A 24,547-nucleotide genomic window follows, 5' to 3' on the forward strand; every position below is an offset into this window, starting at 1 on the left:
GCCCTGTGACTACAAGTGGACATTCTCGACTTCAGCCAGCCTTAAGTAGTCCTAGCAATAATTCATATAAAATTCAAGGCCCTCTCTATGTAAACTTCAGGAGTAATATATACAAGTTGAAAGTCTCTCCCTCTTTTTTTAATGGAGTCACAGTTGACAGTAAAAAAAAAAAAAAAAAAAAAAAAAGGTCAGTATTCTATTAAGTTATGTTACTTAGTTGAGCTTCTGAGTTAATGAATTGTTGGGATCTTTCCATCTGAAAATGTTACTCACTTTGGAGCCAGTTCATGCATGGGTGGAAGGAGTTGCTGAACCAGGATGTAAGCAAACAGGTCACAAAGGGAATGATTTGTTAAATGAAGCACTGCTTTTGTATCTGTTTCATTCAAACGTTTGTTTTTTGGTTTTCTTTCTCTTTTCTTCTCTCTTTTTCAAGTGGGCTATAGAGGCAGAGGAGTAGACCAATGGGAAATAAACTTACTCTGAGATTATAGTTATTATTTATTTCACCTACTAATCTAATCACAACTGGCATGTGAACTCAGAGTAATAATAAACAACTTTGTTTTACCTCCCATAATCCCTTTCCATTCTTCTCCTGGGCCAGTTGTATATCTTCAACAGGCTTGTAGCCTTTTAAAAAAATTTATAAATATGTTTTTATTGGAGAGAGAGAAAGAAAGAGAGAGAGAGAGAGAGAGAGAGAGAGAGAGAGAGAGAGAGAGATCAATGTAAGAAACATTGATCAGTTGCCTCCCCTACACATCCTGACTTTGGATTCAACCCCACACCTGGGTATGTGCTCTGACTGGAAATCAAATTAATGACCTTTCAGTGCACAAGACAATGCTCAACCAACTGGGCCACACTGGCCAGGGCATGCCCTTGGCTTTTGAGGTCACCCTTAAGTAGTGTAGACAATTGTTATCAGGAATTCAAAGTTCCAGTCTAATGTAACAAAACTTCCAACCTCATTTAAAATGGAACCTCCTCTCCCTCTACCTGTCCCAGCACAGGGGGATGTTCAGAGGCTTCTTCCACCTAATGCTCCTCCTTTTCCCGAAGCTTGTAAACCACAGTGTATGACGCCTCTGGAGCCAAATTAGGATAAGGGAAGGGGAGAGTGTTCATAGGAGTGTCTACTGTCATTGTCTCAGGAACCTCTCAACTTTCTGGCCTTGTCTGATGTTTAAGGGTAACATCTTTCACCTTTGTGAGTTCTTAGAGTTTATACTTTTTGGAGTTCTTTTCCTTGCTGTTCTCTGGACAAGGATGACTGCATTTCTCCTCTGACTGGTATGTTCTCTTCTTTCTCCTGCAACAGATTGCAATTTCTCCAGGTGTTAACTTCTGAAACCCTCTCTCAGCACTCTTTGGTAGGAACTAAGGTGATCTCATGCCATCCAGTTTTTAAGTGAGCATGACTCCCATCTGTTCCATAGGACATGTCATATGCATTTCCCTGGACACACTCTGGAAGTTCAGGCTGATAACCATAATAGCCATTGAGCCTGTTCTTGGTTTTCATTGTAGCTTGTCAGTCTCTGTCCATTAGATATTAGACCACAATTTCCCAGGAACTCCATGAGCAGTATCACGCACTTCTTAAAGTCCCAGCAAAGCCCCCTTCCCTGTCACCTATTTCTCTCCATAGGGGTAGTAGGACACATAACACATCTGTCTCAGATAAAATATCTTTCTCAAGATTCCAACTATTTTATAGTTTGTTGAAATTGGTGATTCTTGGCCTCCTACTTTGAAAATTTGTGCATCTTGAGCTTGCATCGCATTTTGAATTTTTTTTTCTCAGCTAAAACTTCTCTTTTAAAATCTTGCTATACTATATAAGCCATAAAATGAGCACTCAAAAGAATATTTGCTCTACCTCCAAATGTAATGGGTGAGCTCATTGTATATCATTCCTGAAGTGTACACAGTGGAACCAAAGGGAGAATGTTAATATACTTATTTATATTGTTTACCCTTTGGCTTTTAATAACTTCAGTCCAAACATTTGCTCTTTTATATCTTGTTTCCCATACTTTTCAAAAGTTGTATTTTGTTGGGCTTCAGCAAAGCTAAGCTATAACCAAGCATCTAGATAAAAATTGTAGGAGAAATATTGATCCATTTTTAAATAATCTTCAAAATTAATCTTTAAATAGTTTACTGTCACTTTGAGATAATACTTAGTTATATTTATTCCTTTTTATTTTGTTAATTTAATTTTTTCATTTGAAACTCTCAACATTGAATATTGCACATAAAATATTCAAACAATTGCTATGTTAGCTAAGCAAATGTAAAGATCTTTAACTGGGCCCCACCCAACAAAAACATTCTAGTCAAACTTATGGTGTTAAAGGCAAAAGCAGTATAATACTTAAAAATTTTTATTTTAAGTAATTTACATTTATTTTATATATATATATATATATATATATATATACATACACACACACACACACACACACACACACATATATATATATATATATATATATATATATATATTTTTTTTTTTTTGTGGGGTGGGGGATATGGAAAGGAAGTTTTCTTACTGGTTTTAAAATGAGAAAACAATATACCATAGCAATATGTACTTTACATAGTCCACTATTATGGATAACTCAAGACAATTTCACCTGGCTAAAATTTAGCTCCTCACATTACACTCTGTTGGTTATTTAATAAAAAAATAAATAAAAAATCAGAATTATTTAAAAGGAAACATTGAATAAACTTAGAGGCCTGGCTTTTTTTTTTAATGTAGCAGAATGTAAAACAAAAACAAAAAGTAATTTCTACATCTACAACTGTTTTTTCTTCCACTTAGCCATCAAAAGCGAATTATTCTATTTCTTCTAACTGAACATGAAAACGAGGTATGTCATTACAAAAAATTAGTCAGATTATTTGAAATTCCTCAAACTTTGCCTTATTTTAAGGCATTTTATTAGGAAAATAACTAAACTAAGACAGTATGTAATTTTAAACATAATAAATTTCAGTGGAATATTTAAACACCCATATCCCTGTGCAGCATGAAAAGGACTTAGTTATTTTCCTGTCCTGAAGGAACTCTAAAACAAGAGGGTTTTCATACACAAGGATCCTGTACTTGCTTTCTTTCTATCGAGTGTAAGCAGGAATTTACTTATGAATCAGTGACTCACTTGGTGGTGACATTCCCATCCTATGCCTTACCCTGTAAGTCTATTATATAGGAGGGAAAGATTCAGAATAAACATTTTATTGTAAATCAAGTTATTGATAAAAAAAAAAGATAGCCATCCTTTTAATTCTTAATCAATACGAGAAATGAAGAAAATGTAAACCCTTGGAAACCATGCGGACATCGCAATAAATGAACGTTTGGTGTAAGGCACCCTGCTTAGCTTCACGGTGATTAATCCGCCCTGCTGCCTGCGGAGCACATGCTGCCTGCGACCGCGGAGGTGGAACAATCGCCTTGTTCATGGCTGTGCCTGCGCCCCGGCGCGGTGCCGATGTGCAGCCCCATCTGGTCACTGTAACCCACTGTCAGGACGCTGTCAGGCTGCTCCCGCGGCTGCCAGGACTGTGACAAGAACCCCGTCTCCACTCGAAGGGAAGCTGTGCAGATCGCTCTGCAGGAATTAATGAATACTTATTATGCATGTGATCCCGTGCCCTGGTGCTGAGGAGGGTAGGAAGGAGAAGCAACATGCCTTGTCACTCAAGAGCAGTGACCGGGGAACGTCAGTGAGTCATATCCTCCTTTAAGAAGATAACGGAGACGGTGGACTGTGCTCCTTACAAAGTGTTGAAATCTAGCCACAGACGTAATTGCCCCACATATTCAAAATCACCAGGCCGTTTGTGGATTCCTTAACGTGTCTTTTAATTGGCATGATGCAAGAGCATTTCTCTCACTTTCTTTATTGAATCTCCTGCATTCTATTAGATGCTGGGGATATAAGGGAGACTAAGGCCATTTAGGGCCTCTGTTTTCAGGGTGCCTCTACATCTCAGGGGGATGGGAATGGAGGGTGATAGAGAAGAGAAAAGGAAACAAATAAGAAAATATCACTTAGCGTTAAGTGTTATTTAAAAAAATGTATATAATAATCTTGAAAAACTACTTTAGGTTGGTTTTCGGAGAAGGCCTTTCTGGACTGGTGACATACACGTGGACCCTTCCAGGAAGGGACCTTCCAGAGGAGTTCAGATGTATTCCAGAAAGAGCAAGCTCACTCTGAGGATGGCACTGAGATAATATTGGAAAATGCAGCGTTAGCTGCTAATGAGCAGTATGGTAGGGACTCCAACTCATGAACTTGAATTCCACCACATTTCATTGGAGAGGGAAAAAGAGATAGAAACATCAATGTGAAGTGAGAACCATAGATTTGCTGCCTCCTGCACACCCACCTACTGGGGATTGAGCCCACAACCCGGGCATGTGTCCTGACCGGGAATTGAACCATTACCTCCTGGTTCATAGGTTGACACTCAACCAACTGAGCCACGTGGGCCAGGCTCATTAATCATTATGTCTGGGAAATGATCCCAAACTGAATTGCAAAGAGAAAGTGGAAAATAGATATGATAAACACAAGTGTATTTGAATTCCAAGATGGTTGGGGGAGAAAAACTAAAATGTAAAAGAAATGTTGAGCCAAGTCCTATGGAAAGAAAGGAAAAGACTCTTCTCACCTAAGATTTCGTGAAGAAAGCTACATGGGCAGATTGGACCCCAACCTGGAGAATTTAACCTTCCGATCTATAAAAATGTCTCTTCCAACCAGTTTTAATTATGCAAGCTTTTCCTTTGGTGCTCCTGTCCTTATTGTTCAGGAGTCAGTCTCTGAGCTCGGGTCTCTTACCTCTCTGTACTTGAACCCTAGAGTAATCATTGCTCCCTGGGCTGTTCAAACGCTTGTAACCATTTGGCATTTACAAGCAACATGTTTCCCACTTCTTTGCAACCATTCCGCAACTTGGATCCTGTTCTTTGACAGAGATGGCCCCTTGCATTTTTATGACTCTGATTTTTTGTGTGTTTAATTAGGTTTATGAAGAAATTGTAACTTCCTCTTTTGTATTCTATTCAGTTTTTTTGGCCTCTCTTTGAATTAGGCCAAAGAGAATTTGACTGACCTTGCACTTAGGAACTTGAGTCAATTAAATTGCGTCTCCAAAGATGAAACAAAGACCAGATATAATTAGAATTTCCTAAGGATGTTGTTATAAGGCCTTATCACTATTTGAATGTTTTTGTAACTTGCCTAAAATTAAATAATTAAAAATAAATTGCCCAACGTTTTCACCTTATCAAATGCTAACTGTTTAATGAATTATAAAAATTATGAATGAAACGATAATTGTTAGGGACATTGCAGCTTTTTACTTGTGAGGTCCTTCTGCCTATTTGTATTCAATATGAAGCAGAATGCTTCAAAAAACAAAAATGATACTATTTTGGATTTTGGATTAATATAAGCAAATAAAATCAGCATAAGGTAGCTAGATCAAAGGTTGTATTTTAAAACATGTAGCTCCCACTATAGTTTCATTAGAAAATTAATACCAAATCTCTTTCAAAAATGTGTTTAAAATATAAAGCTTTAAATCAAATAAACATATTTAAATGACTGAAAACACTTAATTTTATTACAGTGGTTTCTCTCATATTGGTAAGTCTATATTATATAACTAAAAGAAAAAAACACACATACATATTTATAATACTCACATTCTTTTAAAAATATGGAATGCTTCATGAGTGTGTGTGTTATCTTTGTTCAGAGGCAATGCTAATCTGTGTATGGTTCTAATTTTAGTATATGGGCTATTGCAGAGGACACTACATATTTAGTTTTTTTAGGTTCCTATTTGACTCATCCAAGTGTAAGTGTAAAAATTATTTTTGAAGTAATTCATGTCAATTGTGAAATATTACGAAAATAAACATCCCAACAGGTTATAAGATATTGGGTCTGACTTAACAAACATACTTGTTTTAAAATATTAATGCCAGAAATTATCACTTCCCAGTGGAGAATTTATAATTTGCAATTATAAATTTATTTACTCTATTTCCCTAGTTTTCTGATATCAATTTGCTCTGTAAGATTAGCACTAAAATTAATACCAGTTTGCAGCCCCTTAATTACTTAGTAGTGGTAAAATTAATGGTTACACCCTGGATAGTTATATTGAGTGGGATTCTTGGGCTCATCTGGACCCACAGAGTTCTGCTTGATTTCTGATGTCTCCTGCATGTGGGCAGAGAGAGCAGCAAAAAGCTTTCTACAGATTTAGTTTGATATCTAAGCTCCAAGGTCCCAGCGATTGCTCCTCACCTAAATTGTGTGGGAATATTTCAGGACAACTAAAATATGGCAATTGTGCAAGAGGCATCTTCACTCCTACTATGCCTTTCTTTGATAAGTGAAAGAAAAATATTCGTGGGTAACTTTCCCAGGGAGCACAGCTGCATGGACTTTTTGATACCACCACTGTGCTAAGCTTCATCAACTTTTAGGGAGAAGGGTATGAGTCTTTGTTTTGTCCTACTTCATGAAACTTTTCATATGGCACGATATCGCTGTACACGGCAAGAAAATGTATATATCGGTCATTTTACTACAGGTGAATTCAGAATGTAATGAGAATAATGATAATCATTGCCTCAAAACTGTTTACTTAATGTTCAAGAGAGACTCTTACAGATCGTGTGAACTTGTATTTTTAATTGTAAGATATGGTTTCTGTCTGAGAATAAAGTAATCTCTAAGTGTACTGACTGGGCTATTGAAATAGCCTCAGGATGTACTTCTTGAACTTTCATAATAATTATGCTGCAACTTGAAGCTATATATCCTATACCCTCCAGAGTTAACATCCCCATATATTCCTCTATGAACCAATGAATCTATCTCTGTGTCTATTTCTCTATTGTGTTTTCCCCTACAAACACACACATACACACACACACACACACGTGAGCGCGCGCTTTGACTAGAAAATCATAAAAGTAGTGGAATGCTTTTATATAGAGATAGAGAAAGAGGTATGTCACATAATCACTTTATAAGATTATTGAAAAACAAATGTTATTTGAACATATTTCTGCAAACCTTATGTAAGTATGAGTGTTTATTTTCTTCTGTTTTTAGATTGAATTAAAAAAATTCTGTTTCTTTAAATTCTTTATCAAAAAGAAATCAAAAGGAATACTGAAAACACACAAAACACCTTTTATTCTAATGACTAGGTGGCAAATAAAAGAAAATCCCAACATAAATCAAAATTAAAATTATATCTTTAAATTTTGACACCACTACAATGGTTTTTCTTTTTAAGTAAATGTTTGGAGTTTGGAAGGCAATCTGATATCTTCTAGGTAGTTGTTACTAAAGTAATTTTATTTGTGATTGCTAGATTCTTGAAAACTTTGTGTAAAAAAAAGCCAGTATGTAATCCCTACTAATCTTTACCTTAAGAAGTAAAATTATCTTTGTGATACTACCTTAGAATACCTAGGTAATAATATATATTCCAAGGATAATTTATATTTTTAACAGGTACTAGACTTTATGGATTGAATGTAAATGATGAAAAATGAGGTAACATCTTAGTAAAAAGTCTGCTCCATAAACAGAACATAGAAGATTTAAAAAAAAAATTGGTTTCTGGAGTCCAATAAATTCCCATTTTTGTGTACTTTTTTTTTTAATTGATGAGAGAGAGAGAGAGAGAGAGAGAGAGAGAGAGAGAGAGAGAGAGAGAGAAATGGAACTCAAAACCTTGGTATGTGCCCTGACCTGACATGAACTTGCCACCTTTTGATGTATGGGACAATGCTCCAACCAGCTGAGCCACACTGGAGCTTGTGATTTTTGTTTTATTGCTTCATTAACTAGGATGAAATCCTAGTTAATGAAGCAATAAATATTTACACTAGTGGCTCAATGCACAAATGAAGATTCATGCAAGAATGGTCCTTTGTTCCCCTGGTTGCTGGCACCGCCTTTCGCTGTGGCCAGAGCAGTCTTTCTGTCCGTCGCCGCTTGGCACCTGCATAAGCAAATTAACCCAACATCTTTGTTGGGTTAATTTGCATACTCACTCCTTATTGGCTGGTGGGTATCATAAAGGTGCGGTCAATTAGCATGTTACTCTTTTATTAGATAGATGACTTATAATCAATAACTGAAAATGTATAAAACTATTAAAATATCTTTTAGATATTTGTATTCCTTTAGATCACATGTGTCAAACACAAGGCCCACGGGCCAAATCCGTCCCGCCAGGCCTTGCAATGTGGCCCGCACCGCGCTGTCATCACTGCACTCCGCTGTGTTTCCATCACAATGACAGTTTATGACTGTTCAGTAAACCATTCGGCCCGCGATTTAGGCTGGATTTTAGATTTTGGCCCCTTCTCTGATTGAGTTCGACACCCCTACTTTAGATAAAAGATAATCTAGAATCACTATTTTAATGTCAAGTTCTTAAGACAAAATTAGTGTTTAAATTATTAAACTAAACTATTACATTAGTGTTGAAACTATTAAGAGCAAGTAATTAAAAATGTTGGCTCAGATGCCAAGACTGATCAACACTTTTGTTTCTTGCTCAGCATTCTTTGGTGTTCCTTGAGCATAGTGGCTCCGTCCTCCCTGCTCTCTTCTCACTTTGTATCTTCTGTAGGAATGCAGTTCCTGCACCTATTTAAAGAGCTGTCTTCCTTTTAAATCTTAACACCTCAGTGCCACATCTTTCTGGACATAGCCTTCATAGGCATGTGCCTAATGCACAAATGATGAAGGATCAGTAACTACTCTATGGTAACTTGGGAACTTTCATTGGGTGTCAAAAATGATATAGAGAGCTGAAACAGGTTTGGCTCAGTAGATAAAGCATTGGCCTGTGGACTGAAAGGTCCCAGGTTCGATTCCTGTCAATAGCATGCACCTTGGTTACGGGCGGAGGGTGTGCAGGAAGCAACTGGTTGATGTTTCTCTCTCATCAATGTTTTTAGCGTTCTGTCCCTCTCCCTTCCTCTCTGTAAAAAATAAATAAAAATATTTTTTTAAATGATACAGTGATTTGTTTTTCAAATTTTGTCAATCTTTAATTAACTCATCCATAACCTTTCTCTGCTTTAAGTCTCATTTACTTCATATGAAAGAGTTCCACACTTCTCTTTTTTAAATGCTATTAATATCAATATGATATTCAGGTTTGACTAAATCTATAAATACTTGTTCTAAATTTGTTTCTGAAAAGTAATTAAATCTGACCATCTTATAAAATAAAAATAATAGGATCTAACATATCTAAAGGACTCAAAAAATATTAATCTATCGATAGACTAGAGACCAGAAAATGAGCTAAAGATTAAAATAATTGAGAGATGCTAGACATGCATTCTTTGTATGATTCATCTTCAGTCCAATGATACAAAGCTATCTTTTGCAAAATGAATATGATAATTAAGAATGGATAAATATATTGTTGCAGTTTTGCCCAATGAAAGAATTCTGGAGATTAGTTTTACAAACTGAATATGCTTAATACTGAACTCTATGCTTACAGTGACTAAGATGGCAAATTCTATTATGTATGCTTTATCATAATTAAAAGTTTTTTAAAGAATTAGCAAGAAAAAAGTGAGAGGATAGCTTGAGTTCATAATATCAAATATGAAACAAAATTTTTATAAATTCAAGATGCCATTTTTAAAGGAGAGAAAAAGAAACTCAGTTCAGTATTTTTCTTTTAGTGGTTTAAAAACCCCCCACACACAATAAAAAACAACTAGGGGGGGATTGTAAGATATGTACACACATAATACCTTAATAAAAATAAATAAATAAAAACAACTTGAAGAAAATTTTAAGTTTCCTGCTAGTTGCAGTGTTTTATTTTTACTTTTCATTTATTCATTTATTTGGGGCTTCATAATTCTAGGTTATGACTATTGTCCACTGACCTGTGCATGAACTATTTTGGTTTACTTATTTACTAACTTACATTACTTAACTGTTTTTAGTTATGTATTAATGTGTCATCTAGTACAAAAGCTAAAAGATGATAAATAACTTGTTTTTTACTACCAATTTTCCCTTTATTTTATTTTTCAATCTTGGGTAAGTATCTTTCTGAATCATGTATTCATCATTTTCATGCTTTTCTTTTTATATACTGATTGTGTCTATGTATACTCACCTAAAACTTGTATTTTATTTTAGTTGTTTTTAACATCATTCTAAGGGGAACAAACTAATTTTAAGAAGCATTTTTTCCCCCCTCACATAATAATGAATTGTTAAAATCCATCCTCATTGCTTTGCATGCATGTGTTGGTACTGGCTACTATTTAAAATTGTGTGAAAGTGTAATTGCAGTGATGTAAACCATGCCTGAATAAACAGCGCCTTTAGGTCCTTATTGTGAACCATATGAAAGTTAGCTTGCCATTTGAACTACAGTTGGCTCAACCACGCTGCTTATGTCCACCTTTGGATTGTAGGTTGTTCAGGTGTACTCTGAATGAACAGCCTTGCTTCATTTAAAAAATCTCCATGATATCATGGCTATTAAGAGAGTTTGAGCATAATTCTCTGCCCTTCTTGTTCAGACATAAAACCCTAGAATTTCACTATGAAGATACTATCATATAAACATTAGTGATTTCTAAATCATTTGTTAATTCCAGGTTTAACAAGTTTCTGTCAGTGCATTGCCTAGGGATATTTTCCTTTTCCGCATCTATTAAAATGATTTCTGTTAACACTGGTGAGAAACACAATAAAGGTTTGTCAGGAACTCTTGGAACATAAGCAATTCAGAGCTTGCTTTTCTTGTTTCTTCTTGCCTATAGCTTAACACGGATCCTTTTTTTCTGTAAGCCAATGGAGTGCTGCATCTGCCTCTTTAAACCTTATTTTGCAAAAGAACTTCCTGACATTATTTCCAGTTTGTTTAAAATTAAAAAACAAAATAAAAAACCCTCTTTTGATACATTCAAGACTATTAAAATATGATTAAAAGCTACCAACCAAGAAGTTTGCTGCCCTTGTTCTTAATTATTTGCCCAATAATATTTATATGCCCTGACCAGGAATTGAACCCTTAACCCTTCCCTGCACAGATGACATCCCAACCACCTGAGCCACACTGCGGGTCTTGCCCAATAATATTTATTGTGTGGTGGTTGGGACCCCCTTCCCCCTGCAAGTTCAGGAGACAGTTTGGGTCATATTTTTGCTCTGCTGTGAATTAGTTTTGTGGCCTTCCACATATTATTTTATGACTGTATGAATATGTTTTCTGACATGAAAATGGAAAGTAAGTCCAGCTATCTCATAGGGTCATTGTGAAATTGAAATAAGATGATGCACATGAAATGCTTAACTTACTGACAGTTGCATCTGAGCTCCATACATGTTAAATAGGGTGGGGCAAAAGTAGGTTCACGGTTGTGACTATGTGAGACAGAGTTTTTTTCCTTGTATTATTATCTAATAATCTTTTTATTACTTTCCACACACACAATTAAAGATTGACTTTGCCACACCCTGTATTGTCAACAGACTCACACTGGTTTTTGACGTGGACTAAGTCATAATGTATGCTTGTGACAAAGGGCTCTTGCCCACACCTCATTGCACATGTTTATAATGTTATCACTCTTAGTAAACACAGAAAAACAGGGCAAAAAATAGAATCCCTTACTTATGCAAATGCTAATCTGAAATCCTGTTGATGTTAATAGGAATTTACGGCTTTATCAACATAATTTACCTATTAATAAGTGCATTTAAAAGTAAATAAAATAAGAGTGGATGGTCCTACATATTTTTTTGCAGAAATTTTTTGGGCAACTTCTGAAAATATTTAAGTTATAAACTTCTTACATCAAATCTAACAATACACTTGTTGCTTGATATTCACTCTTTAAATTCACATGCTCACTCCCCTAATTAGAATTGTGGGGTGTCTTAGATATTGGATTCTAACAAAATTTAAAATGTTTTCCAGATTTATTGGCCGGCTGCAAAGGAGCGGGTGGAATTATGTAAATTAGCTGGGAAAGATGCCAATGTAAGTATGAGACTTTAAAAAAATATCTTTGTTAAACTGGTACTGATATGATAACAAATATTTATATTGGGTTTTAGGAATTAATGATATTAATGTACTATTTAAAGGCTATTCTAACTTATTCTGTGTGAAGATTTTGGTAAATAATATTTCTACCTTGCCTAAAGGAATGATATTATCTTCAGAAATTTAGAATTACTACACTTTCTATAGTGTTAACTCTGAATATTGTTATTTTTCTCACACAAAAATCTCAGATCCTTATCAAAATATTCAGAAAGAAATCATCAGAAATTATTGTATTTCTAGGATTCTGTATTTTTCACTTACATGCCTGCATTTTGTGAATCTACACAGAGCCTTCAGCTTTAGCATTAAAAACATGCAATTAATAGTTCATTTAATTTAGGTTAAATATTAAGCTTAGAAAACCTAGCAGGATTCTTTCAAAACTTGGCATGTTGAGATACTAAGAAAGATTGGTTGAAAGTGAATGACAACATCCTGGAATGAAAACTAGAAATATTTTAGTCTAAAATTGACTAAAGCACAGTTATCCAAAATAATGTTTAAGGATAAATGGTGGGGTTCTAATGTAAACTCCTAGCCTAAGCTGCCTTAAGGACCAGAGAAAAGCCTCAGATCGGGGACTGACCTAAGCATCTATGGGGTGACCTCTCTGGATTGCCTTTGCATCGTCCCAGTTGTCCTGCCTGCTCCCCCAAACTGTGTTGCCTGTTTTATCTCCAGCGATGACGGCAGCACTGTGGCTCTGGCTGCCTCTTCTCATCCGCGTGCTCTGATTCAGGCCAGATGCTCTGTGTTCTGCCCTGACTTCTTGCACTGTGGTGATAGGGAGAATTGCTCTTTTTTTTTTTGGCAAATAAATCACTTCCTGAGTGTAACTCAAGATGATAAGAGGTTCTAACTTTGGGCAGAGACATGGACATCTTGAGGCTTCTTTTGTAACATCCTCTACTGCTGCCTGTAACCACAGTCACACAGGAGCATTAAGCAGAGCAATGTCTTCATATTTAAGAACAAATAGTGTGCGTTACATAAAAGCACAATTAAATTTTAAAACTCTCACTTTATTAATGTGATAAAAGTAATGTAATAGGACACGTGATGCCTAATGCATTGACGGGAAGGTTAGAAGACTCAGAATCTGAGACAACAGATTTGTTCACTTATTTGGACCGTCATCTATTCAAATTATACTTATTAAGAGCCTGAATATGTGCATAAATATATGTATGAAACTGATCTGCTGTCAGTCATGGAGCTTTCAGTAAAATGAGGGTTACAGATATTACTCATCTGATGTTACACACTGTCACAGTACTGCAAAATACAATCATCAAAGTGGGACAAAAAAGTTTTCATTATGCCTGACTAGGTATTCAGCCAGGGTTAAATGTGACCTTTTCTGACATATTTATGTTAGCAGAAATGTATCAGGGAGTGAATGCAACAGGAAACAGTTTTTGTGTTTATTTCATCAGAAACAAAAGAGTTAAAGCCGTCCTAGAATATATTTCTCTTTTTCCCATGTCTCTATCTCTCCACCCTGTTCAACATCCCAACTGCAAGCAAGTGCCCAGGTCTGCAAAAGATTCAATGTTTTTTTACCTTGTGGGAAACAAAGATGCTTTGCTTCTGAGAGTTTCCAAACTATTTTGCTGATGTACAGCGGAAGCTTGTCTTAAGCAGTACAAACACCTCAACATTCTGTGTTTCGGCAGTATTTAGTGTATGATAAGGAGGCAAATAGGGAGAGGGGGTTTCAAATCTACTCCAATAAACTAATGTCAGTTTTCTCATGGAGTAGATGAGGGATAAACACCCAAGGTCAAACAGTCAGTGACAGTGTTCCCATTCAGTATGTTCACCAATTCTAGCTATACAGTAACTCAGTTGCCCCTATTACTAACTTAAAGCAAATGGTGATCAACTTTTCTGAAGGCAGCATCCTAGAACACAGAGGACCGAGCATATGAAAACCATTCTTCCAATTCAGTTGTAGCAGTTGGGGCTCAGTAATAACCTCTAACCTTTCAGCACACCTCCTGCCAACCCAGAATTAGAGATTTGGAGAGTTTTGCTCATTTTGCTGAAGTCTATAAAGTTTGCTGTTGAATCATGTAGGGATAATACAAGTCTTTGTCTCCTTTTCAATCTGTCCCTTTAAAATAATATTACATTAGAGTTACTAAGAATAGCTTACTCTTTTATAGCACTTGCCATTTTCTGAGAGTTGTTTTTCATGCTTTATGTTTATAATCTCATTTAATCCCTAAAACTATATGGTATGCTAGATTTTATTATGAATTCTCATTTTCTAGATGAGAAGACTGAGGCCAGAAAAATTAAATGACCTGCGCGGTATCACATATCTAGTAAATAGTGAAGCCAGAAATTGAATCCAGAAGTCTTACTCCCACAGTCTGTGCTTTTTCACCACACTGTAACCCACGCATTAAGTCTGCACTTTATGTCTGAAGTCTGAAGTCCGTATTATCCCTCCAGTCATTTCTCCCTTTAGTGTCCATAACATAGATCCTCATTCTCCAGCATTGCAGAGATTTCTGCCGACAGAAAACTGAGACAAGTGTGGGGTTTTATTGACATATTTTACTGCCTTTGGCATTGCCCCCTCTTTTCCCTTCTCTCTAGTAATTTTTACCTACTTCCCCAAGAGTGTGTTTAGGATTAACAAGCGTTTGGGAAGACTGTCCCTTTACACAAAGGTACTATATAACTGAAAAATAGTGAATTATTTACCATAACGAGAGTTAGCTAATTGGGGTGGAGAGAGAGTAGAAGATGAGGGAACAAAAGAGACCTATTCCTCTTTCTTGAACATCATTCCCAGATTAATTCAGGGAAGGAAAGGGATGACAGGAAGCTATTTGGTAGTGCAGAGTTTCTGCTTAGAATGTTTTTCAAAGGAGAGTCACCAAAGAAGTGCCTTTAGTCCTGGTGATGCAGAGTGGGGTAAATAGGTCACTCTGGGCAGAAGAGCACATAGGGTGCAGGCAGGCTGGCCTCTGTCTGTCCACCGTGGACACCCACAACCTGTCAAAAGAGCCATGGCAGAGTGCAAGGATCTTGCTTCTCTACAGTTCTGTGATTACGTGTTTTTTTTTTTTTTTTTAGAACATCTGAGAGTAAAACAAATGTCCATTGTAGAAAGTTTGCAAATTAATATAGAAATCATCTGTAAATAGTTCCTCCCCCATGAACATTACCCAGAGATAGCTGGTGACATTTTGATGTTTATTCTTCTATCTTATCTATTTACTATTTCAGAATGAAATCATTGTATACATAGTGCCTTAAAACACGTGTTTTTTTTTTCCACTTCACAGACTGCCATGAGCATTTTCCCATGTCATTATATTCCCTTTTTATAACACTACTTTTAATAGCTATACCGCATTCCTCTACATATTATTTCATCAATCCCTTATTGTTAGGAGTTTGGTATAAATCCAGTTTTAATTATTGTGAATGATGCTGCACATGAAAACCCTCCTATAAAAATATTGTGAACATCTTTGACTGTTGAGTAGAATTACTGCTGAAAGGATATAAATCTTTTATACACTCTGCAAAATGGCCCCCCAGAAAGTCTCTGCCTCTTGTGCTTTAACCAGCAGCGATGCTCATGAGAGAGCGTATTTCCCATACCCTGGCTAATATTGGATAGAACATATAGTGAACATTTAATACTGAGATGTAAATGAATAAAATAAACACATTAAATATTTGCCAACAAAACTAAAGCTATTTTTATTGTTTCAGCTTGAATTTTCTTTTTATTACCATTAAACCTAAACATTTTATCTAGTTGTAAAATTAGAATTTGTGTTTTGGAATGGCATATCTCTACCATTTGTTAATTTTTAAAATTTTACTATGTTTTTTTCCTTACTGATTAGTTACAGATTGTCAAGATTTGCAGAGATATATATATATATATATATATATATATATATATATATATATATATATATTACTCTGTGATCTCATGTAAAATATTCTTTCCAAGTTATTGTATTTGATATAGTCTTTTAAATATTTAAGTAAGCATCTCTCTTTTTTTTCTTTAAAATGTTACCTTTGCCCTCCTACCACACCTGGGTTTAGCTCTGTAGAAATCTCCACTGTTAGATCTTCCCTGAAAAGCTGGCTAACTTGTCAATTGTTGCCCATTTTTTAGAAAGAAATATGATATTTGGATTTCCATGTATTTATTTTGAAGCGTTAAAATATTTTCAAAGCTTTAATACCTAAAAAGATATCTCTGCAGACTGGATTATACTTGAGGTCTGCTAGACAAAACCAACATGCAGCAGTGACAAGCATTTGATGAATGATCAAAAGTGCTTGATGTTCCTAGCCAGTTTGGCTCAGTGGATAGAGCGTCAGCCTGAGGACTGAAGGGTCCTGGGTTCAATTCTTGTCAAAGGCACGGACCTCAGTTGCAAGCTTGATCCCCTGCCTTGGAAGGAGCACATGTGGGAGGCAGAGAATCCATATGTCTCTCTCACATGAATGTTTCTCTCTTTGTCTCTCCTGCCTTCCATTCTCTGTAAATCAATGGGAAAATATCCTTAGATGGGGATTAACAACAAAACAGCAAAAAAGATTTGATGACCACAGTGTTCTGAAAAGTAAACTAAAACAGAAACAGACCAGATTCCTAAGTATTTCCCTATATAACCTAAATAAATTAAAATTAACAATTTATAAGTCACTTATCAGAATTACATATAAAGTTGTGTTGGATTTAATTGGACTATATCTAAGTCTAGAGAATTACATGTACTTCTGTTTCACTAATACAGGGTGTCCCAAAAAAATGTATACAAACTTTCAGAGCTGCTGGCTCAGTTTTGAAAGTGAAATGTGTTTTAACAAACACTGTCTTTCTTTATAATTATTCAAAGGGTGTGTATGTGCTTTTTTGGGACACACTACATTTTTTTCAGCTATCTAGGCAGAGGCTAAAATTCCAAGTGTTAATACATAAACTAAAACATATTTGTCTTTTCTCCAACTAACTAACTCAGTTTTCTATGTGTTTTATTTAGTTATCAGTTATATAAACGTGTGGATATATGTGAGAGGTAAAGTATTGAAAAACATATTACTCGAGATAATTTTTAAAAGTTGATGACTTGTTTTCTCTCTCTTCCACTTGGGGGAGGAGGTAGGCAGGAAGGGGAATCAGTAGAAGGAATAAGGGAAGGAAGGAGAAATTCAATACATTCCCAAAGATGAGTATATTACTCAGTAAATTGCATTGTTTGGTCACATGCAAGAACCCTGCCATTATGGGCAATAGCTGACAAGTTAGCCAGCTTTCAGGAAAAGTTGAAAAAGCAGCTTCTCGAAATTATCTTTCTTCATGCCTCACAGGATTATGCTACCATTAATAGCCACACTGCAAGTCACTAAGTGAATTAAATCAAGTTAATTATTGCTTGTGCTATTTAAACAAAACATTGGAAGCTCTGTGCACAAAAAGGATTAAAAATACGACACAATCTTTGAGACAAAAAAAAAAAAATAAGTTACAAATTAAAGGGGAAACCATTGTAAAGGTTTTGCCTCACATCACTGGTTTGGCTGAAATGTCCACCCAGGCAATTCTGAATTACAAGACCTTATCTTTCAGGATCTCTGTTTCCCAGGTTTCTTTCCTTCTGGCTGCCAGTTCCTTTCCATTGCCTCCAGGCTGCTTAGGGAACCGCCCTTCATCAACTTCAGTACAAAGAAGTTTGCACAGAGCTGACTTTTTTGGAAACTATGTCTGGTAACTCAGGACCCATCCGCACATTGCCCCATTCCACATCAGCCCGATCTGAGACAGGGGAGGAATTTCACAAATAAATCCTTGCTAATAGTTTACCAAGTCAGAAACTAGCATAATAGGTCAATTTCCTGGGCTGAGTGCATTTTAATTAAGTACTCCTGGAAAAATTAAAATATGGGCCCTGGTCCATGGGACTCAGTGGATTGGGCATAGTTCTGTGCCTCAGAAGGATGCTGATTGGATTCCTGGTCAGGGCACATACCCAGGCTTCATTTTCCATTTCTGATTGGGATGTGCTCTGGAGGAAACCTATGGATACTTCTCACATTGATGTTTCTCTCTTTCTCTTTCTTTTCCTCTCTCATAAAAACATTTTTTAAAAAGATTTTTTAAAAAAGTTAAAGGATGTGAAATGTTTTTGGTGTGATTTGGAGCTTTTTCTTTATAATCACTAAAACTACCTCATTTTTTTTTGTTTTGTTTTTGGAATTGTTTATTGATTTGGGGGGAAAGAGAGACAGAGAGAGAGAGAGAGAAACATTGATGTGAGAGCACAAAATCAATAGTTTGATTCCTGCATGCCCCCTACTGGGGATGGAGCTTACATCCAGGACATGTGCCTTTGACTAAGATGGAACCAGCAGCCTCCTGGTGCACAAAAATATGCCCAACCAACTGAACTACACTGGCCAGGGCTAAAATTTCATCTCTTATGTGTATAAAACTTTACTCTGGGCCTTATTTGCCCCTGTAAACAGTGCTGTGTCTCTCAGCGTCCTTAATCTTTCTGACTCCATAATTTAAAAGCTAGAAAGGGAATTGTTTTATTCCTTTATACAAATATTTAGTTCAGAATCTTGTAAAGTTAATGTTTTTATTCATCTTAGGCTACTAAAACAAAACACTGTAAACTGAGCGGCTTAAAGAACAGACATTTATTTCTGCCAGTTCTGGAGACTGAGAAGGTCAAGATGAAGGTGCTGGTTGATTGGGCTTCTGGTGAAAAGTCTCTTTTTGTTTGCCATCTTCCTGTTGTATCTTTACAAAGCAGAGAGTGCGAGAGAAAGCTCCCAGTCTCTTCTTAATCCCATCCTAAGGATCCTATTCTCATGAATAGCAGACATAGCTATTCACTCTAAAATCAAAAGAGCCACCAGGAGATTGATATTTGGGATAGGGCAATGAGAGTAGGTCACTGAGGACTATCATAAATGGATTATCTCCCAAAGGCCCCATCTCCTAATATGTCCTTAAGCCATCACACTGGGGAGTTAGGGTTCAACCTATGAATTTTTGGAGGACACAGATGTTCAGTCCATAACAATTACCTTTTAACTATAGGATTATTTGGCAAAATTGAGCTTTTTGAAGAGAAAAAAAAAGATGCAATAACTGGTAGTGAGTCAATCCTACCTCACTTTAGCCATATAATTCTACACTTGCCCTCCCTATGTGCTTGTCTTTGTGTAGCTCTCACCCTGCATGAATCTCTTTACAGGGGTTAAGACAAAGAGATAACAGTCCCCTCAGTGTACATTAGTGAACAAAATAAAGAGACATTAAAACCTCTTACAATAACAATGAAGCCACATTATAGTTTATCTAGTGATCCATACATATCCTTTGTAGTAAAGAGGGAATATGCTAATTGACTGCCAAAGATAGAAGTACCCACAGCCACAAGATGGTGACACCCAGTCCCCTCAGCCATGCAGGGACAGCAGGTATGTGGCACAGCTGGGCACGCCCCCACATGGGTCTGGCCACTCCATGCACCTGCCTCTGGAGTCTCCCAATCCACTCAGCACACGCAGCTACACAGGGCCAGCCCAAAGGATGACCAAACAATTGAACAAGCAGGCCATGTGGGGAGACCAGGCTGGGGTTAGTGAGGGATGACCAAATGACTGAATAGCAGGCTGTGCCTAGACTGGCAGTCAGACATCCCCCATGGGGTCCTGGATTGGAGAGGGTGCAGGCTGAGCTGAGGGGATCCTGCTCCCCTGCCACCATACATGAATTTCATGCACTGAGCCTCTAGTTTACTCATATTACTTTGTCCCCATTATTTGTTCAAAACCATTCATATGTCATATTTGCTCTCTGAGTTAGATTTTTTATTGAAATTGCCTACCATGATACTAAAGAACATGAAGCTGGTTTCGTACGGTTCCTTTATGCAAATGGAAAATAAGTTCTCCTCATCAGACACCTTGGCACGAAGGTGAAAACGGACATAATATGATTTTTTAAAATAAGACTACATGCCAGAAAGTTGTCTTAATGTAAAATGTTAAGTTTTTCAGAGTCTACATATAATAAATATAGGAAAACATATACATGGATAAATACATGAAATTATCCAAGATAATACAAATGTCCATAGTGTGATTTGCACACCCTTAGATGTGACCATTCTCTCTCTCTTTCTCTTTTTTGTTTTCAGCATACAATCTAAGCAACCACATTCAGTTATCCTGCTCCTATTAGAGAGGCTGCCTCTTCCTACCCAATAAAGAAACACCCTTTACTCATGTAGCTGAGGGACTATTAATTGTCCTTTCCTGTCATCTTAAGCAACTGTGTTGTTTATAAGGAAGCAGAGGACAGAAGACTCAGTGTGTTCACTGTAACATTTTACTGTGATAAAAGGTGCAGATTTTATTAACTGGGATCTACAAATTCTGGAGACATAAAATTGCCAGGGTAGCTGGATGGGTACTCTATCACAGTATGCAGACATAGCTATTCACTCTAAAAGCAAAAGAGCCACCTGGATATTGATATTTAACACAGGGCAATAATAAGCAATTATTAAATATTATAGTATTAATTTAAACCATGTAACAATTTTATTAATAAGCTGTTGTTTGCCTTTTAAAATGTATTTAATTCTAAGAACCATCCCACCACTCTAATTAGGTCATTGGTAAGTTGTGTGTGTGTGTGTGTGTGTGTGTGTGTGTGTGTGTGTGTATTTTAATTTCTTCCTAACAACTCCCAAAACAACAGTGCCATAAGCCAGTGCCTGACCAGTAAAGAACCCAGGGCCATCCAGATAGGAATAAAGAACCTCAGTGGTTCCATAGGTTTCCCATTTAGTAAATTCTTGCCCATCTCTTGGGTAGAATCAATCAAGAATAAAAACGTGATAGCCCAGTATTTTCTCTTTGGACCCAAAAATCATGAGGCCATAATTAAGAAATTGTTTCCAATAATTTTGTAATAATAAGAGGTCACTTTGGGAGATAAATTGAAAATTATACATAATAACAAAATGACTAACAATTGAGTAACTATTTTTAAGTAACTGGGGAATGTAGAATAATTATTATAAAGATAATGAGAATATAAAGAAATATTTTGGGATCTAAGAATATGCAAAACAATTAGAAATACAAAGTTTTCTTTAAAATTGGGACTTTGGCCCTAGCTGGTTTGGCTCGGTGCATAGAATGTTGGCCTGCAGACTGAAGGGTCCCAGGTTTGATTCCAGTCAAGGGCATGTACCTTGATTACGGGCACATACCAGTGTGTGTGTGGGGGGGGGTATGCAGAAGGCAGCTGATCAATGTTTCTCTTTCATCGATGTTTCTCTATCTTTCTCCTTTCCTCTTTGTAAAAAAAAAAAATCAATAAAATATATTTTTTAAAAATTTCTCTGAAAGATCAAGTCAGTCATAAAATCTTTATAAAAAAAAGTAAAATTTGGACTTTGTATTAAAATATTCATGGAAACACACACACACACACATGTATATGTATATATATGAAGAAAATAAATGGAAATATCGTAATAAAATGATAGGGCATTCTAGCTAGTAAAAATGGAACACATGTATAGGAATACACATCTGTTCAGTATAGATGAGACAGTTTATGTTGCAAACAGCAGAATCTATATGGTTAACAATATGTGAACATCAGAACATGATGAATTTTGATCTCTAGGTAATTCTTGAAAGAAAGTATTGATACCTCATTTGTATTCTATGTGTATTTATTCTACAGACCTCACTGAGTACCACTGTAGAGATGTACATTCTAGCGCTCTGACAGTTTCAAACCTTTAAAATTTCAAAAAGTTTCAAAGTCAGTAACTTAAGCCAGTTTCTAATTTGTCTTACCTTCTTGCTAAGTCAGGTGTCTAAACATTTATCATAAATCTTTTTCATTTTCCCTTATTTTTGATGTTTTATCTACTTGAAAAGCAGGTAGCATGAATGACCATCTTTCAAAAACTTAAATTGTATGCTAATGCTTTTATTTTTTTATATCCAATAGACAGAATGTGCAAATTTCATTCGAGTACTTCAACCCTATAATAAAACTCACATTTATGTGTGCGGAACTGGAGCATTTCATCCAATATGTGGATATATTGATCTTGGAGTCTACAAAGAGGTAATATAATGAAATTGCTTGAAAACAATTTATTGTGATACTTTATTATGAAACATGGAGTCATATTATTTATGTACAGTATAAGAACTCATGTTCCTAACCACTTTATGACTTGCCATTTTGATTATATACTTTATCTAATAAAAATTGTTCTATTAAAAATTTGGGTTTTTTAGTGAGATGATCAAAATTAATAGTGCAAAATGTTGAAAGTATATGTTTTCTATGGACTCTATGTATGTCTTTATTTTTTTTGAAGTTCCTTTACAACTAGATCTGTTTTATATGTTGCTATTGGTAAAAATCCATTGTCCACAAGACCTTGCCATGGAATTGTGTATTTTAAGAAATTTCATTTGTCCCATTCAACAAATTTGACCCGTTATGTTTATAATGGCAGACACTAAGTACAGAAAGTGGAATAATTTTGTACTAACTGTATAAAGGTAGTCATATTAGCACACCGAATCTATTATTTTTGCTGGACCAAATTGACATAGTGGAAATAAAGTATCATATTAATTAGGAGTAATGTATAAGAGCTCTCTCTGAGCATTTCAGTAAATGAGAAAAAGACATATTTCAGAAATTTAATTAATAACTAATCTAGGGTTTTTGTGTATCATGGATTGTACCACACATTTATATGAATTTTGTTCTTAGAATTTCACGACACTCATAATGAAATTAGTATCTTCATCACTTCCAATTTATAAGTTACTAAAAATTGAGTCTCAATGGAATTAAATAACATGGCCAAGATCACCCAACAAATAAATGCTCTAGCAAGGAACTGAACCAAAGCACTCTCTCTCTAGGCCAAGCATGCACAACTCTGCTTTCGGAACCTGTACTCTAAAGCGTATCCTTATATAGGTTGATGGTTTCACTCTCATCCTTATGTTTATATATATATATACTTCTTGTGAGTAACCACTCATATTTGCAGAATAATTGGCTGCATGATTGATATTAAAGTCTGAGTTTTTGGAAGAGGTTTCTTTATATTGATTTAACTGATCCATGCAGAAACCAAACTCACAACTTTGGCTGGATAAGTTTTCCTCTCTAACCAACTTGTCTAACCAAGCCCAGACTCAACTGCTTGAAAATAAAGCAACCCTGATAGTTAAATCTCTGAACCACTAGGAGACTTGGCAACTGGAATCCATCATTCTTTGTTCCTTGTGTAATGTTCTCTTGGCTAGCTTTGAGGAAGGATAATGTATAATAGTAGCTCACAGCACAGGGTGTAATTATATGAGATAGCCCCACAGTTTGGATGTGTTTTGAGGCCTGAGGCTAAAGGCCAAACTCACAACCTGCTGAAGGATGTAGAGAGTGTTCTTTAGCTCCTAAAAGTCACAAGTGATGAAAAGGAATTTAGATGGAGCTAATTATTTAGCTTCGGACTGTCAAGAAGCCCAGGGGCAGTGAAATTTACAAGTTCTGTGAGAATAAGAGAATTATGAGTGCGCAGGGGTAGGGAGCCTTGCAAGGTTGCTGCTGGTCAGGAGTACAGGTAATTGTAGTCAGCCCTACTTGAAGATTGTTAACTTTGTGAATGAATTATTAGCGCTAGGAATTCATTGTTCTTCCAGATGGAATTTAAAAGGCTCTTCTATTTTCAAGATAGACAAGGTTGCTCTGCAGGTGACTGAGAAGAGGGAACTAATATATAAAAAGGATGGAGAAGAGAATTATGGGAAATCCCCTTTCTGGGGACTCATGTTCAGTGCAGCTGGGGCAATGGGCAGAAGGGTCAAAAAGCTCAAATGAATCCCAGATTTCTGTGGTTGGCAGTGAGTTGGAGAGTGGTGTTATTTACTGAAGTGAGGATAGTAACAAGTTTGTGGGGAGACTGGTGAGTTTTGTCCGTACTGCATTGGAGAAATGGTCAGTAGGTCATGCCAGTGGGAAGTTGGATCTGGATTTCAGGACAGAAGTCAGGGCTGCTGTCAACAACTAATCACTGGAGCTGGAGGAGCCAGAGTTTGAATTATGGCTGTAGGCACCTACCAGCTCTATGGTCTTATGCACACTACATAAGCTTTCCAAGCTTCTGTTTATTCAGCAAAACGATGATAGTAATACTAACTACCTCACAGAGTAATTTTGAGGACAAAATGAGAAAATTATAGTATAGGCTTTGGCATAGCACTTGTTTCATTCCAGCCACTTAATACTCAGCCATAACAGCCCACAGAAACACAGAAAAGT

The 24,547-nt window shown here is 36.2% G+C and overlaps 1 protein-coding gene and 1 non-coding gene across 2 annotated transcripts in view; one reads left to right on the top strand and one right to left on the bottom strand.

Moving 5' to 3' along the window:
- SEMA3D (semaphorin 3D) overlaps positions 1-24,547 on the top strand; it is a 176,410-nt gene that overhangs the window by 86,231 nt on the left and 65,632 nt on the right. The window contains exons 4-5 of the mRNA XM_036429561.2: positions 12,037-12,099; positions 22,208-22,327. Coding sequence (XP_036285454.1) covers positions 12,037-12,099; positions 22,208-22,327 — 183 coding nt within the window. The remainder of the gene's footprint in view (positions 1-12,036; positions 12,100-22,207; positions 22,328-24,547) is intronic.
- Positions 5,746-5,847, bottom strand: LOC118714605. Its single transcript, XR_004986616.1, has one exon. It is a non-coding gene; the product is annotated as a U6 spliceosomal RNA (small nuclear RNA).

The sequence above is a fragment of the Pipistrellus kuhlii genome, unplaced genomic scaffold (assembly GCF_014108245.1).
Source record: "Pipistrellus kuhlii isolate mPipKuh1 unplaced genomic scaffold, mPipKuh1.p scaffold_m20_p_10, whole genome shotgun sequence".
In the NCBI taxonomy this organism is placed as follows: Eukaryota; Metazoa; Chordata; class Mammalia; order Chiroptera; family Vespertilionidae; genus Pipistrellus; species Pipistrellus kuhlii.